The following is a 17,344-nucleotide window of genomic DNA, read 5'->3' on the forward strand; positions in this document are numbered from 1 at the left end:
GAACGACCAAAGGGACTAACCATCCGAGACTCATACGCACAAAATAATATTTATTCATTTATTTGTATATATGAATACTTGTTCTATATGTGTATTGTTAATCTGTATGTGTGTTATATCTGGTTGTCTGCATGCTTTGCATTGAGGAACAGAGAATGCTGTTTCAAAGGGTTGTACTTGTGCAATCAGTTGACAATAAACTTGGCTTGAAACAATAACCATGAGATTGCACTGTAATGAAGTAAACAATGTTTCACTTAAACTGTGGATCAGGCAGCATCTGTGGTGAGAAATGGACAGTCAGCGTTTCGAGTGGAGATACTTCATCTGATTCATTTCCCTCCATAGATGCTGCCCAATCCACTGAGTTCCTCCAGTAGTTTTGAGACTTTAAATTCCTAAAGGGGAGGGTCACCATCTTGGATGACCTTTCCTGGATCCATCATATTAATGCCATCATGAAGAAAGCACAATAGCACCTCTTCTTCCTCGACATTGGAAACCTTGGCAACTTCTACAGATGTGTAGTGGAAAGTGTGCTGACCGGCTGCATCATGGTCTGTTATGGGGAGACCAGCACCTCTGAGCAAAAAGCCCTGCAAAAGGTAGTGGACACAGCCTTGTGCATCAAAGACATAATTCTACCCACCATCAAAACAAAATCTACATGGAATGATGCTATTGGAGAGCAGCAGCAATCATCAAGGATCTGCACCACCCAGCGTATGCTCTGTTCACACTGCTACCATCAGGAAAGAGTTATTGATGCCACAAGACTCGCACCACCAGGTTCAGGAACAGCTGCTACCCCTCCACCATCAGACTCCTCAACAACAAACTCAATCAGAGTCTTTTAAAAAAATTTTTAAAAATTTTTCACACTATAAACCATATTGACCAAGATACATAGACATATTTTTTCTTGAATATATACAGTGTCATTTTCTCCCCCTTTTTCCCCCTTCCCTTCCCTCCCTCCCTCACCCCCTTCCCATTTATTTGAAGTTCAATCTATAAGATACATTAAACCCGTTAAACAATGTTGTCACTTAATAAAAATAAACAAGAAATTTTATTGAGTCAGTTCTTTTCGTTATCTTCTCCTTCTGTCATTTTAGGTGATGGAGGTTCATGGTAGGATTTCTCTATTGTGTTTCATGTATGGCTTCCATATTTGTTCAAATATTGTAATGTTATTTCTTAAATTATATGTTATTTTTTCTAATGGAATACATTTATTCATTTCTATGTACCATTGTTGTATTCTCAAGTTGTCTTCTAATTTCCAGGTTGACATAATACATTTTTTTGCTACAGCTAGGGCTATCGTAACAAATCTTTTTTGTGCTCCATCCAAATCGAGTCCAAATTCTTTATTTCTTATATTACTTAGGAGGAAGATCTCTGAGTTTTTTGGTATATTGTTTTTTGTGATTTTATTTAATATCTGGTTTAGATCTTCCCAAACTTTTTCCACTTTCTCACATGCCCAAATTGCATGAATTGTTGTTCCCGTTTCCTTTTTACAGCGAAAACATCTATCTGATACTGTTGGGTCCCATTTATTTAACTTTTGAGGTGTGATGTATAGCCTGTGTATCCAGTTATATTGTATCATGCATAACCTCGTGTTTATTGTATTTCTCATAGTTCCGGAGCATAGCTTTTCCCATGTTTCATTCTTTATCTTTATGTTTAGATCTTGTTCCCATTTTTGTTTAGGTTTATCGTTTGTTTCCTTGTTCTCCTTTTCTTGCAGTTTGATGTACATGTTTGTTACAAATTTTTAAATTATCATTGTGTCTGTAATCACATATTCAAAATTGCTTCCTTCTGGTAACCTCAGACTGTTTCCCAATTTGTCCTTCAAGTAGGTTTTCAGTTGGTGGTATGCAAACATTGTACCGTGAGTTATATTATATCTATCCTTCATTTGTTCAAAGGATAGTAATTTATTTCCCGAAAAACAATTTTCTATTCTTTTGATCCCTTTTCTCTCCCATTCTCTAAAGGAAAGGTTATCTATTGTGAAAGGGATTAGTTGATTTTGCGTCAATATTAGTTTTGGTAGTTGGTAATTTGTCTTATTCCTTTCTACATGAATCTTCTTCCAAATGTTGAACAGATGATGCAATACCGGTGAATTCCTACGTTGCACCAATTTTTCATCCCATTTATATAGTATATGTTCAGGTATCTTCTCCCCTATTTTATCTAGTTCTAATCTGGTCCAATCTGGTTTTTCCCTTGTTTGATAAAAATCTGATAGGTATCTTAATTGTGCGGCTCTATAATAATTCTTAAAGTTTCGTAGTTGTAAGCCTCCTTGTTTGTACCATTCTGTTAATTTATCTAGTGCTATCCTCGGTTTCCCCCCTTTCCATAAGAATTTCCTTATTATTTTCTTTAACTCCTTGAAGAATTTCTCTGTCAGGTGAATTGGTAATGACTGAAATAGGTCTTGTATCCTTGGGAAAATGTTCATTTTAATACAGTTTATCCTTCCTATCAGTGTTAGTGGTAAGTCCTTCCAATGCTCTAAGTCGTCTTGTAATTTTTTTTATTAATGGATGATAATTTAGTTTATATAGATGGCCGAGATTTTTATTTAGTTGTATACCTAGGTATCGCATTGCTTGTGTTTGCCATCTAAATGGTGATTCTTTCTTGAACTTTGTGAAATCCGCATTATTCATTGGCATTGCTTCACTTTTATTTGCGTTGATCTTGTACCCCGATACTTCTTCATATTCCTTCAATTTCCTATGTAATTCTTTTATTGATATTTCTGGTTCTGTTAAGTATATTATAACGCCATCTGCAAATAGACTGATTTTATATTCCTTCTCTTTTATTTTTATCCCTCTTATTTTATTTTCTGTTCTTATCAGTTCTACGAGTGTTTCTATAGCTAACGCGAACAGTGAGGGAGATAGTGGACATCCCTGCCTTGTTGATCTGCTTAAGTTAAATTGTTTTGATATATATCCATTTACTGTCACTTTCGCCAATGGCCCCTTATATAATGCTTTAATCCAATAATATATTTCTCTGGTAGGCTGAATTTTTGTAGTACTTTGAATAAATAATTCCATTCTACTCTGTCAAAGGCCTTCTCTGCGTCTAAAGCAACCGCTACTGTTGGGAGTTTTATTTCCTTCTACTGCATGAATTAAGTTAATAAATTTACAGATATTGTCCGTTGTTCGTCTTTTTTTAATAAATCCAGTTTGGTCTAGATTTACTATTTTTGGTACATAGTCGGCTAATCTGTTTGTTAATAGTTTAACAAGTAGAGATATTGGTCTATATGACGCTGGTGCTAGTGGATCTTTCCCTGTCTTTGGTATTACTGTAATTATTACTGTTTTGCATGAATCTGGTAAGCTTTGAGTTTTATCAATCTGGTTGATTACTTCCAGAAGGGGAGGAATTAATAAGTCTTTAAATGTTTTATAGAATTCTATTGGGAATCCATCCTCTCCTGGTGTTTTATTGTTCGGTAGTTTTTTTAATATCTCCTGTAATTCTTCTATTTCAAATGGTTTTATTAATTTATTTTGCTCCTCTGTTTGTAATTTCGGTAGTTCAATTTTAGTTAGAAATTAATCTATTTTGTTTTCTTTCCCTTCGTTTTCAGTTTGATATAGTTGCTCGTAGAATTCCCTGAAGTTTTCATTGATCTCCGTTGGATTATATGTAATTTGCTTGTCCTTTTTCCTTAATGCCAATACCATTCTTTTAGTTTGTTCTGTCTTAAGCTGCCACGCTCGAATTTTGTGTGTTTTTTCTCCTAGCTCATATTTGTTTTCTCTTCATTATGTTCTTCTCCACCTTATATGTTTGTAGTGTTTCATATTTTTTTTATCTGCCAATTCTCTTCTTTTAGTTGTATCTTCCTTTATTGCTAATTCTTTTTCTAAATTTGTTATTTCCCTTTCCAACTGTTCTGTTTCCCGATTGTAGTCCTTCTTCATCTTAGTTACATAACTTATTATTTGCCCTCAGATGAACGCTTTTATTGCGTCCCATAGTATAAACTTATCTTTCACTGATTCCGTATTTATTTCAAAGTATATTTTAATTTGTCGTTCAATTAATTCTCTAAAATCCTATCTTTTAAGTAGCATGGAGTTTAATCTCCATCTATACATTCTTGGTGGGATGTCCTCTAGCTCTACTGCCAATAACAGGGGTGAGTGGTCCGATAATAGTCTAGCTTTATATTCCGTTTTCCTAACTCTCCCTTGAATGAGGGCTGATTACAGGAATAGGTCTATCCTTGAGTATGTTTTGTGTCTACCCGAATAATATGAGTATTCCTTTTCCTTTGGGTGTTGTTTCCTCCATATATCCAAAAGTTGCATTTCTTGCATCGATTTAATTACAAATTTGGTTACTTTGTTCTTTCTGTTAGTTTTTTTCCCCAGTTTTATCCATGTTTGAGTCCAAATTAAGGTTAAAATCCCCTCCTATTAGTATGTTCCCTTGCGTATCTGCTATCTTCAAAAAGATATCTTGCATAAATTTTTGATCTTCTTCATCAGGTGAGTATACATTGAGTAAATTCCAAAATTCTGAATATATCTGACATTTTATCATTACATATCTCCCTGCTGGATCTATTATTTCCTCTTCTATTTTGATTGGTACATTTTTATTGATTAATATAGCTACTCCTCTGGCTTTTGAATTATATGATGCTGCTGTTACGTGTCCTATCCAATCTCTCTTTAATTTCTTGTGTTCCACTTCAGTTAGATGTGTTTCTTGTACGAATGCTATATCAATTTTTTCTTTTTTCAGTAAATTTAACAGTTTCTTCCTTTTGATTTTGTTATGTATTCCATTAATATTTAAAGTCATATAGTTCAACAGAGTCATTTCATACTTTGTTTATCTTTCCTTTCCGTTTCCTCATCTCCACCTTCCCTTCCTATCCATTTCTGCTTTCTTTTTTTGAACACATTATAAGACAACATTTCTAAAACATAAAATATTTCCACTATTCTCATATCTACAATTCCTTTAACCCCAACAGTCCCTCCCCTTTCTGAGTTGCCCTTTGTCCCTTGTCAGGCAACCACATCTCCCCTTTACATTTGGATTTGCGAATCTGCTCGCAAGCGTCAACTGATTTCGCAGTGACTGTTATTCTTCCCCACCCAGCCCCCCCCCCCAAGAAAAGATTTTAATCTTCATATATAACAAAGGTCACTCTCTTAATTCCCTCCTTACTTCCTTTCTTTCCCTTCTTAGTTCTTACTTATACTCTTTTTTTTTAATATATGTATATATATAGTTTGTTGTCATTTTTGTTCTTGTTACATCTCTTCATCTCTTTGTCTGTTTTGTAGTTGTTCTGCAAATTTTCGTGCTTCTTCCGGATCCGAGAATAGTTTGTTTTGCTGCCCCGGGATAACTATTTTAAGTACCGCTGGGTATTTTAACATAAATTTATAACCTTTTTTCCATCGGGTTGTTTTTGCTGCATTAAACTCCTTCCTCTTCTTCAGGAGTTCAAAACTTATATCTGGATAGAAAAAAATTTTTTGACCCTTGTATTCCAGTGGTTTTTTTGTCTTCTCTTATTTTTTTCATTGCCTTCTCCAATATATTTTCTCTTGGTGTATATCTTAGGAATTTTACTAGAATGGATCTTGGTTTTTGTTGTGGTTTTGGCTTAGGGGCTAATGTTCTGTGTGCCCTTTCTATTTCCATTTCTTCCTGTAATTCTGGTCTTCCTAGGACCTTGGGGATCCATTCTTTTATAAATCATTTCATATCTTTGCCTTCTTCATTTTCCTTAAGGCCCACTATCTTTATATTGTTTCTTCTATTATAATTTTCCATTATATCTATCTTCTGAGCTAACAGCTCCTGTGTTTCTTTAACTTTTTTTAATCGGATTCTTCTAATTTCTTTTTTAAGTCCTCTACTTCCATTTCTATGGCTGTTTCTCGTTCTTCCACCTTGTCTACTCTTTTTCCTATATCTGACATGATCATCTCTAATCTATTCATTTTTTCTTCTGTACTTTTTACTCTTCTTTTTATTTCACTGAATTCTTGTGACTGCCATTCTTTTACTGTTTCCATATATTCTTTAAAAAAAATGTCCATGTACTTGCCCTTCCCTTCATCTTCCATTTCTCTGTGTTCTCCCTCCTCTTCTTCTGAGTCCACTCCAGGATCTGTGTCTTTTACCTCTGTCTCTTCTGGTTTTCTTGTTGGGTTGTTTATTTTATTTTGTTGGGTATTTTTGTTCTTCTTATTTTTATTAAAAGTGTCTTGGTGTTGGTCTTCTTCCCTCGGGTTGGTCATCTGTTGTTTCTTTGATTTCCTATTTTTATTTTCTTCCTTCTTGTTCTCGTTATTTTCTATGTTTTCCTGTTGAGAGTCTTGCTGTTGTGTTGTACTTGTCTGTTTCAGCTGTGGAGATTTACACCTCAGCTGGTCCCCCCTCCCGTCAGTGTTATTTTTGTCTTGCGCATCGCGCATGCGGGTTGCGCACTTTTGTTTGGCTCCGTGAGCCATTTTTGTAGTCCTGAGTTCGGGGTTTCCACTGACCTCAGGGAGCGGGCTTCTCTCTCCACGGCGGGCCTTCTCGTACCGGTAAGGCCTTCACCTTCCTCCTCCGGCGTCCTTCCTTCTTCTTTTCTTCCCGTTGTTTTTGGTTTTTCTTTCTTTGCTGCCATTTTCTCCACACTTTCACTTTCAATTTGTTATGGTTTCTGTGTTAGTGCCTTTGTTTTTTCTCTAGCTTTTTTTTTCTTTTCTGGAGAGGGCTGGCGTTCCCCTACCGGCCACTACTCCATCACGTGACTCATCCCCCAATCAGAGACTCATTTAAGGACTCTTATTTTGCTCATTGTTTATTACTGGATATTTATATTTCTGTATTTGCAGTTTGTATACATTTTTTAAAATTTAGACATACTGCACGGTAACAGGCCATTTTGGCCCACAACTCCGTGCCACCTAACTTAGATCCAATTAACCTACACCCCCGGAGAAAACCCATGCAGAATTTGGGCGCACATACAAACTCCTTACAGACGGTGTGGGATTCGAATCCAAGTCCCGATCGCTGGCGCTGTAAAGGCGTTGCGCTAACCGATAACCCAACCAAGCCAGCTTTTCTTTCTTCTTGAGTACAGCTTAGAGTCATTGATGATTTTTAAATTCTACCTGGCCCACAGGAAAAAGAACCTCAGGGTTGTATGTGATGTCATGCAGGTACTCGGACCATAAATCAGAACTTTGACACACAGGAGGCTACAGATGCTAGAATCTGAAGCCAAAACCAACATGCTGTATTAACAAATCACATATAATAATAAAAATGAAGTGAGACCTATGTTACATTGAGAGGAAGTTTAAAAAAAACACTATACCTCCCCCTCCCGTCAAAGGCCACTGGTTAAATATAAGGAGTCCACTGATTACAATGGGGTCAAAAACCAACAGTTAATTAATCTTAGAAATTCTGAAAATAATCAAGAACCCCCATAAGGAAACAAAGATTCATTTCAGTAGTGGAACATCTCATTTTTTACCAAAGTCAGACAACCATCACATTAGCCAACCACTGGGTGTGAGTGGGAGGGCAGCATCTTTCCATCTCATTAATATGGCCCTTCCAGTAATAAGGGAAGTGATCATTTCTACCCATGGGTTCCACCAGCAGCCCAGTGGGATTTTGATGCATGTCAGAGTCTGCTACGTTGACAGTGTGGCCACTACCACCTCCACAGCAACGAGCAGTTCAACACTTTGGGATGTTGTGGAAGGGAGAGGAAGTGGTGGTGGAGCAACAGTGGGTTTCAAAGACATTCAGTTAACGCTACCTCGTGAGCGAGATGCTATACCCAGAGCTAATCTGAAGGAGTAAACTAGACTTTTAGTCTCAAAACTCGTTCTCAGGACATGGACATCATCGACAAGAACAACACTGTCCGCAATGATGAGCTGCTATCCTGAAACAGTGAGCTTTCCTGGTGAAGGCTCTCCCATGAGGAATTGAGAGTTGAGGACAGTTGAATTTCCAAGACAAGATTGCTTCCAAGCACAAGGGAGCCTGAATTCCCATTCGCCTCCTCCACCCCCCCCACCAATCCCCGCTCTTTCAGGTGATTGAGGCCATGGCTTGGAAAAGTAACTGCAGTGTAATTTTTTGTAAATGCCAGGCAATGTGGAGGGAATGGGTGTTAAGGGATATAATTCTGAGTGCCGGCACAGCTCTGACAGACTTAACCCCTCCACCCCCCCCACCCTTCCTCCCGCCATAAGTGCTCTACTCCGCGGCTAGATACTCACGCAAGGAGCCCGAGGTGGTGCGGCGTCTCTTGGGACTGTCCAGGAGCGATTCGGACTCTGAGGCGCAGGAGCCTCGGGTCTGCATGCTTCGCTTGGGTGAGCCCTGCTCCGATTCTGCCTTCTCAATGCCGTGGTAGTACTTCATGTGGTAATGCAGCATCTTGGCTTTGCGGAATGCCTTGGAGCACTCGGCGATCTTGCACTTAAACTTGTTGTGATCGAGGTCGATGATCAGAGCTTTGGGAGGGAGCTGTTCCTCGGGGCTCTGGGCGGCATTGGTTACTAGGGAGGGGGGCAAGGTTCGGAGAGGGCGAGGAGAAAAGAGGGTTCAACAAAGTTTTAAACAATCATTTAAAAGAACAACTGTTCCCCCATTTCCCAGTATAAAAATTAAAACAATAGCAGTTTAGAGAGTGGTTATGTTAAGCTAGTGCAATGCCAATGAGATCTGATTGGCTGTTATGCTGCTAAGGTCAAGCAAGGCAATGCACCCTGTTGATTAGATTAATAGCACACTTAAGAGCTAGTGAGGGTGTTACATCAAGAGGGATCAGCAACATGGTAATGCCAGTGACATTTTCTTCACCCCCCCCCACCCCCACTCCACCCCGCCAAACCAGCTGCAAGGAATGAAAGGCAGGACAGGCTTCATTGGCAAAGCCAAAGGGCATGGTGAATTGAACTTCTGGGGCGGGGGAGGTTAAGACATCATCTGACTTTGGTGAGGGAAAGGAGATGGAATCCAATTAATTTCAGGATTACTGCCGCCAAACTGGGACACCTGGCATGGCAATAACGTTAGGTTATTGGGTGGAACGGCATCTTCATCTAGAAGTGGTTTCATCTCTTTCGTGGCCGACCACGAAGAGGCGGGGGGGGGGGGGGGGGGGGGGGATATGGTCGAGGTGGCTCGTTGCCTGCTCCCAATTGCCATCCCGTTGCTCAGGTATGGAAATGACTGGTGAGGCATCATTGGGGTCATATGAGAGGGACAGGTCCTTCCGCTAAACTTGTCCGTGCCAGTCAAGAGTTGTTCCTCTTTTATGGATTTGGTCCATACTCCTCTCAGCCCTTCCCTTACATAAATCTGCCTAAATGTTTCTTAAATGTGGAAAATTATGCCCACTTCTCTGGAGAATGACACGTTGGTCGTGCCTTCCACAGTGCCACAGCCAGGTATTTCATGATGGACCTGAACAATGATTGACCTAAGGCCTGGGAATGGGATCCAAGTAAATCCAGGGGCTTTGTGTAGAGCAGAGGAAACACGTAGGGACATAATACGTCAGCAATCAATGTGCCCCACAGAATCTGAGCAAGGGTTATGCCCCCTTGAGGACTACTTAAGACAACCAGAAGAGGCCGACAACTCAACCCAAGCAAAGAGCTGTTCTTAGGCAGCCCCTTGTGACTGGCGGCAAGGGACATACCCGACTTTGACAGTTCTTGGCCTGAGCCCATTGGAATTTAGGAGAACGAGGGGGTTGGGGGGGATCTCACTGAAATATTTAAAAGGTTGAAAGGCATGGATAGAGTAGATGTAGAAAGATTGTTTCCCATGGCAGGAGAGTCCAGGACAAGAGTGCACAACTTCAGCATTGGAATGTATCCGCTTGGAACAGAGATGCGTAGGAATTTCTTCAGCTAGAGGATGTGAATCTGTGGATTTTTGTTGCCACAGGCTATTGTGGAGACCGGTTCATTGGGTGCATTTAAGGCAGAGATTGATAGGTTCTTGATTACCCAGAGCATCAAAGTTTATGGGGAGAAGGTCTGTCTTATGATCTTTGCTTGTCATTCACCTGCCTGTGGAAGGCAACGACGTGGGAAGCAATTCAGTCAATGTGCAGGCAGGCAGAGTCTGTGACTTGGAGAGCAGCGATCACAAAACTAAGAAGGAAGTTCCTCCCCAGAAGACACACAATGGTACAATTCTATTCCAAGCAGCACACAATGGACTAACACACAGCCTGAGTACTTCTTAATGCTGACTTGAAAATAACCCACAGAGGTTCTGATGAAAGGTCACTGACTTAAGAATTTCTCTCTACAGAGGCTGCCTGGCTTGCTGGATGTTGCTTCCCTTTCCACGATTCGTTTTGATTGTAAGTTGTACAGTTAGCATAGCTGTTAGCACCTTTAAGGCGCAAGTGACCCGGGTTGAACTCCGCTGCAGTCTGTAAAGAGTTTGTACGTTCTCCTCAAGCTTGCATGGATTTCCCCTGGGTGATCCGGTTTCCTCCCACCTTCCAAAACATATAGTGTTAATTTGGGTGGCACAGGTTTAAATGGCCAGAATCAGCTTCTACTGTGCCATAAATAAAATTTAAGATTTAAAAATTTAAATGATGAAGCCACCCCTATCACTTGGCAATTCTGGGATGTGACACGACTCTGAACACAATCCGTAATCAAATTCTCCTGTCCGCAATTCACGCACCCCGCACACAAGAACTATAGCGTGGATAAGCAGAAATATGCATACAGACACACACACACACACACACACACACACACACACACACACACACACACACACACACACACACACACACACACACACATACACACACACACACACGCACAGACACGCACGCAGCACAGCTGGACGGACAGGGATGTCGCAGCAGCGAGCTCTTGCTGGCCTCGCTAGAACAGAAACATACAGGGTTCCCTACTGTATCTGTTTGGGTTCTGGGATCGAGGCACACGCTTCACAACAGGAGCTGAGAAGAGGAAAACAAAACAGAATTACTTGTGGGTCTTCTGCATCATCAGCAAGTCTCCTTTCTAAATGCGGGAGTGCGGGATGATGGTCTGTGGGGAGGGATGAAAGAGGGTCTCCCAAACTATGGCTTCCTTCCCCAGCGGTCCAAGGGAGTGAATCCGTCATGGAAGACCCTCCTTTTCGCCGCTGAACCATAACCAAAAAAAAAATCCCTTTGCATCACCACGTCATTAGTTTTACCGCATGGAAGCCAGACCCTGTCACCCACACAGCCCAAGGGGCCCTCCTGACCTGGTCCTACCTGCCTGCATTTGGCCCTCGGCAATGAACAAGAAGCTGCGGCTGGGATCCACGTGAGTGGAAATCAAGCCTCATTCTGCTCCTGGAAGCCTTGATTCTGTTCCTGGGACACAAGGCCTGGGTGTAACCACCCTTGTGCACAGTGCTTCCTTCCTGGTGGTCCCACCCTGACACCTCGCGAGATACAAGTGCTTTGAGGAGGCCCCAATGGAACCAGAAGGCATCCCTCCCTCCCAGATGGGGTCAGAAATACAATCGGGGTCAGTGGGAGTAATTTTCACCTCCGTTTCAAGCTATAACAGACCTCTGCACAAAACACAGTCTCCTTAATTTAAATTCATGAGATGTTAATTACAATACAATTTGGATTCTATTTAAACCAGAATTCAGCTGCTCTTGAGATGCAGTTAACTTTCAGCAGCTCTTACATTCCTACAATGCACACCATCTTAGTAGCTCCAGTATCTCCGAAGGCATTACCCGTGTGGTACCAGCTCTTACCAGCGTCAGGGGGAGGAACTCTCGACTCAGACTTCGGCACGGGGGTGTCGACCTTCGCCGTCTCGTTGGCCGGGTGCTCAGGGCTGGCCTTGACTTTGGGCGTCAAAGCGTCAGGCACGAGGTCTGAGGAACACCGGACTTGGAAGGCGGGTTCTTGCTGTGCCTGTGCCGGGGATGGTTCAGGGGCCACTGCTGCTGCAAAGAGCGAACATGGTCACTGATCTCGCAAGTAGTGCAGCCCATCAATACAGTTTGTAAAACCGTGGAACTGTGCCCTTCGTTAAACCAGTCTGGAACCCAAGTCCTGGAGTCAGGGATACAGCAGTGAAACATGCCCTTCAGCTCAGACTCCACACTGGTCATCCAGCACCTTTTTAAAAAGCCAACGCTGTTCCACTTTATTCCTCTTGCATCATCTGTTCATTGATACCAGGGACAATGCAGTGGTGACGGGTTCAGCCAGATGAAGGAATCACAAAGGCTGCGGGGTGTGGGCAACTTGCAGTCAAAGAACAAACAGAGGTTACAGACTGCTGCAGACTGGCTCATGGGAACCTGGTATCACAAATGGGATTCGAGAGGGTGCTGAAGGCAAGAAGGGCTCCTAATGGCGTCTCAGGTGCTGAAGGCTTCCCGATCACGTAGGAGGTTTGGATCTAAAGCTCGGTTTGCCGATGGATCAAACACAAGCCTGTATGGCTACAGAAGCAGTGAAAGCAAATCCACTGACACTCAAAGACTCTGAAAGAACTCTCTTTTGCTTCTCTTTCTCTACTGTAAGTGATGCTGGGCAATACTAAGAGATTCTTTGTCTGCCTTATGGCAGATTAAAGGAAATTTTGTGTAACATTCTATTAGCTGACAATAAAAGAATCTTGAATTTTAAACAGCCTGTGCTTTCAACATTACGCATCACAAATCAGGAGATAATTTGGCTTTCAAAGAAGGTCCATTTAGCCCAGCCTCGAAGGTATTCAAATGCTCCTCATGGAGAATGAGCCTAATGAGGCTGATCTTTCAAAGGATTGACAATGGCATAATGACTGCGTTTTGGCCATGCAGTGGGGTGAAAGTTCACCTGGAAAAGCACATGGCCCAGATGATACTACATAAGGGTGGGGAGCACAAGTTTATGATGGACCCTGCACAGGCTTTGCCATGGAGGTCTTTGCAATGATGAAGACACCCGTAAGTAGCAGAAGAACCAGTAGATGTGCAGATTTATCCCGTATTGGTGCATTCAGTCAAAAGGTTCAACCAAGAATTGGACAAGTTCTAATGAGGGGATGGTTCCTTAAACGAGATAGAAAAGACTCGAATGGACCATGTGTTTAAATGTAATTTTTAATTTCAACATACAGCATGGCAACAGGCCAATGAGTCTGTGCTGCTCAATTGATCTACAACCCTTGGTCCGTGGGAGGAAATCCACAGACACGGGGAGATTATACAAACTCCATACAGGAAGCGTGGAGTTCAAACCTGGGTTGCTGGCATGTGCTAACTACTACACTAACCGTGTCACTTTCTTTCTGCCTTGTATTGGTCAATGAAGCGACTTGCGGGTTTTTCATTCCAATTGAATTCTTTATTGCCACGTGCACTGAGAAATAGTGAAAAGTTTTGCTTTGAGAGCTATCCAGGTAAGTCAGCCCGTTTTTAAATACAGGCGGTAGTGCAATAATAAAACAGAACTGCAGGAAGTGGAGTTACGAAGGCAAAGGGCAGAGTGTTCAGATAATGTTTTACCGAGGAGAGGTTTGCTTCAGGGACTGATAATGGCAGGAAAGAAACTGTCCTTGAGCCAGCAGGTTCATGTTTTCAGGCTCCTGCTTCTTCTGCCCAGCAGGTGAGTGGGAAAGGAGAGTGCGACCAGAGTGAGTCCTAGAATGCGTTGGCAGCTTTCCCAAGGCAGCAGGAGGTAATAGAGTCGATGAAGGGGAGGTGGGTTGGTTGGAGCGGTGACCTGAGCTACATTCACTTCAAAAAACAGAGAACAGGTTTGTCGTGCAGAGGGCACGTGGTGTTGCAAACAGAGACATGGCTTAGAAGAGCGAGAGTCAGGTAAAGATTTATAGGTGAAATCCCGCGAGTCCAAATGGATGATTTAACTGGGCCAGCATTTGGTGGAAGAGGAGCAGCACAGCGAGTGTTAAATGCCTCACCTTCCTCAGCTCTCTCCACTTCTTTTGCCTTGCTCCGGGGTTCTGTTCCGCTACTCAGAGCATTGGTGCCCAATGAGTTACTGTCACCAGAAGCAAGACGCAAGGACCGCCTCCTATTTTGGGCCTGGCAGCCCACACTCTGACCTTGGTCTGTCCATCCACACAAAAGAAAAAAGTTAATGTATAAATCAAATGCATTCTCACCCCTTCACCTGACCATCAGATATAACCAACGCCAATGTTTTCGATGAGAGGCTTGCAATGAAGGGTTTCAGCAACTGAGGGTTTGTTTCTTTGGAATGACGAAGGATATGGAAGATTTAGAGTGGATGCAGAGTTTTGCCAGGATGCTGCCTGGATTGCAAAACATGTCCTATGAAGCTTGGGCTTTTCTCTTTGGAGCAATGAATGATCCAGGGAGATTTAATAGAGGTGCATAGGGTTATATAGATAGAGTGGACAAGTCAGCGTCTTTTTTCCAGGGCAGCAATGATCAACACCAGAGGACATCTGTTTAAATAAGTGATGGCAAGTTTAGGGAAGGTGTCAGAGGCAAGTTGTTCAAGAGGTGGGTACATGGATTGCATCGCCAGGGGTGGTGGCAGAGGCTGGTACAACAGGGATGTATAAAAGACTCTTAAGCACATAGATGTAAAAAATGGTTACGGGGTGTGAGGGAGGAAGCGGTTAGATTGTCGTGCAGTAGGTCGAGATAGCTCAGCACAACATTGTGGGGTGAAGGGTCTGTACTGCTCTGTATTCTCCATGACTACATCCACAGACTGCCTCAAGTGTTTCCTTACTTACTGCAGAATATACCACAGTCTGTCGGCGGGGGCTGAGAATATTTTTTTTTTGTGTCGGATTTACAACCTCTTCACAGCATCAGAAATATTTGTCTTTTGCCATATCTCACCTGTAACACACTTGTGGACCACCACAGGTCGAGAAATAGTGTCTCAGGAGGTGACCACTGTTCTGGGTTGTGGGAGAGACAGAAGGTGGATTCAGGAGCAGAGGAGAGATAAAAGGAAGAGGACACCTTTCCCGCCACATTATTAACTACTTCCAATTGAACAGCATCTTTGCTGCGTTAAAATCTTCACAAGGAGTCGCGCCCAAAGGCTGTCCACAAAATTGGATGTCACAAAGTAATGTTCAGAAATAGAGAAGCAGTGGGACCTGGCAGAATAATAGTTCAGCACAGGCCGCAGGGCCCGCTTCTATGCTGTAGTTGTCTTTGGATCTATGAGGTTGGGGATGGGGGAGGGCAAAATATTTCAGGGCATAAAGCCTAGGCAGGCCAACCAATGACAGAAGACTTAAAAAAATAATCAAGAGTGTGGAAGGAGCAGCGAAATTTACCAGGCTGATTCCTGGGATTAGGCATCTGCAAGACGATTATTGTTCTTGGTGTAAATCAACAAACTACACCCCTGTATTCTTTTCCCTTTGGAAGAATGGATGTGGTATAATTGAAAAATAGAATAGAAGGACAGATCAAGCTTCCCCTGGCTAAATCTAGACATCACGGCGTTAAAACCAAGACTGGGTCATTGAGGTAAAAACACAAAGCTGGAAAATCTCAGCAGTGCCCTTTATAAGCAAAGGTTAAAATACCCTTGATCAAGGTATGGAAAAATTGTCCAAACAAGAGGGGAGGGGTGGTTGCAAAGGTAGGAGGTGATAGTTGGAGAAGGGAGGGAGGGGATAGCAGTGAGCAAGGGGAGGAGGGATGAGAACTGGAAAGGGGAAGGGGGACGAGGAGAGCAGGTTAGCAGAAACTGGAGAAGTATATGCCAATGCCATCTGGCTGGTGAGTGCCCAGATGGGTCATTGAGGGCTGAGATGAGAACTTTCTTCATTCAGTGGATTATGGATCCTTGGAATTCTCTACTGGAGAAAGATATGGACATGCAATTATTTGGGAAATTCAGAGCAGAAACTGCATTGTCAGGGATTATGTATCATCACAGTAAAGAGGACAGGAGGTTGGTGATCAGTTGGGCAGGAGGATGGTCTCCTCTTGCTTTTACTACACCGAGAATCTAAGGGATGGCTATGTCAGTTCTCTGGGTGTTCAGGGGATGATACTGACCTGAGATCTTGCTGAGCTTCATCTGCTTAGACAAGTTAGAGGCAGCTGAGGCAGACTTTCTCTTCCCTGTTCCGGAGCTGCCTTGACGTAATGGAAGTAGCCGGCGATCCTGGGAGGTTGTTCCTTTAGAATGGCTACCTGGCAGAGGGAGGGAGAAGGCGGATGAAGGACGGTCGACGGCTTGTTTCACCAAGACCACCAGATAACGTCCCAACTCACCTGCAAGCCCCACCGAAGGTGGCCTCCCACGTTTCCTCTTCTCTTCTGGCTTGCTGGGCGGCGTGGCTGGGGACGGGGTGCTTGGTGGCGGAGGCTGCGCCGAGCTCCTGGCCCCTTGCTCCTGAGGTGCCTTGGTCGGCTCCACCTCCTTGTGGACCGGCCTCACCTGCCCGTCCTCCTCTCTCTCCTTCTCTGCTGCTTTGCCCTCGCTGACCCGCTGGCCAGTCAGTGATGCGGGGCCTTTCTCTCGGAACCTCTCCTTCCTGCGACCGCTGCCATTCTCCTTATTCTGCCCACTGGCTGCATTCTGGGAACACCAGACCAAGCATGAGCCGCAGAGTTCAGGAGTGTGAGAGGTCACGTCGCACAAACCAACAAGTTCAAGTTTATTATCATCCAATTATACAAGTACAACCTGACAAAACAGTGTTCTCTGGTGCTCGATGCAAAAACACGCAGACCTACAACTAGACTTTACATGCGTTCAAACGATACATATGCAAAATGCATATACAAATATAAAAAGTAAATATTGTTAAATGAATAGGAGTCTCAGAGGGTTTGTATGAGCAATTCCACAAACAGGATTCTACAGGCTTGATATGGGGAGGACAATTCCCCAGACGTCAGGGATTCAGAACAAGGGATGGGTTGTTCAGGTCCAGGCCAAGGAGGGCAAATGAGTGTTTGATGATCAACACACGTTTAATGGTTTAAGGACATGTTCATGTGTCTCGGCAAGATAATTCACAAATCCTGATATCAAGTTCACGGGGATTTAAATCGGAGAAGGGGCAGCACGATTTTATTGTAGTGGTTAGCGCAACATCAGGCCCTTTCATGCCAGGCCTCCGCCTGGAGACCGGCTGAAACCGCAGAGGGAAAACACAAAACTTACCTTTCATGGATCACCCCAAAAAGGCTGCTCCTGCACCACATTCATGTTGAGCAGTGCCTCGTGGCGCATTCTGGAGCCGATGGAGGTGGGGCAACTGGTGCTGTAGCGCCACCCATC

At 43.0% G+C, this 17,344-nt stretch overlaps 1 protein-coding gene across 11 annotated transcripts in view; it reads right to left on the bottom strand.

The window, feature by feature from the left end:
- Positions 1–17,344, bottom strand: part of LOC138735814 (PHD finger protein 20-like) — a 66,367-nt gene that overhangs the window by 24,695 nt on the left and 24,328 nt on the right. For 7 of the 11 annotated variants that reach the window (XM_069884276.1, XM_069884285.1, XM_069884275.1 and 4 more), the window contains 6 exons: positions 16,330–16,636; positions 16,111–16,248; positions 14,013–14,162; positions 11,848–12,042; positions 10,985–11,044; positions 8,319–8,600 (listed from right to left, as the gene is read on the bottom strand). In XM_069884276.1, coding sequence (XP_069740377.1) covers positions 8,319–8,600; positions 10,985–11,044; positions 11,848–12,042; positions 14,013–14,162; positions 16,111–16,248; positions 16,330–16,636 — 1,132 coding nt within the window. The remainder of the gene's footprint in view (positions 1–8,318; positions 8,601–10,984; positions 11,045–11,847; positions 12,043–14,012; positions 14,163–16,110; positions 16,249–16,329; positions 16,637–17,344) is intronic. The other 4 variants (XM_069884282.1, XM_069884281.1, XM_069884284.1 and 1 more) reach the window with 4 other exon arrangements.

This window comes from Narcine bancroftii, chromosome 6, assembly GCF_036971445.1.
Source record: "Narcine bancroftii isolate sNarBan1 chromosome 6, sNarBan1.hap1, whole genome shotgun sequence".
Classification (NCBI taxonomy): domain Eukaryota; kingdom Metazoa; phylum Chordata; class Chondrichthyes; order Torpediniformes; family Narcinidae; genus Narcine; species Narcine bancroftii.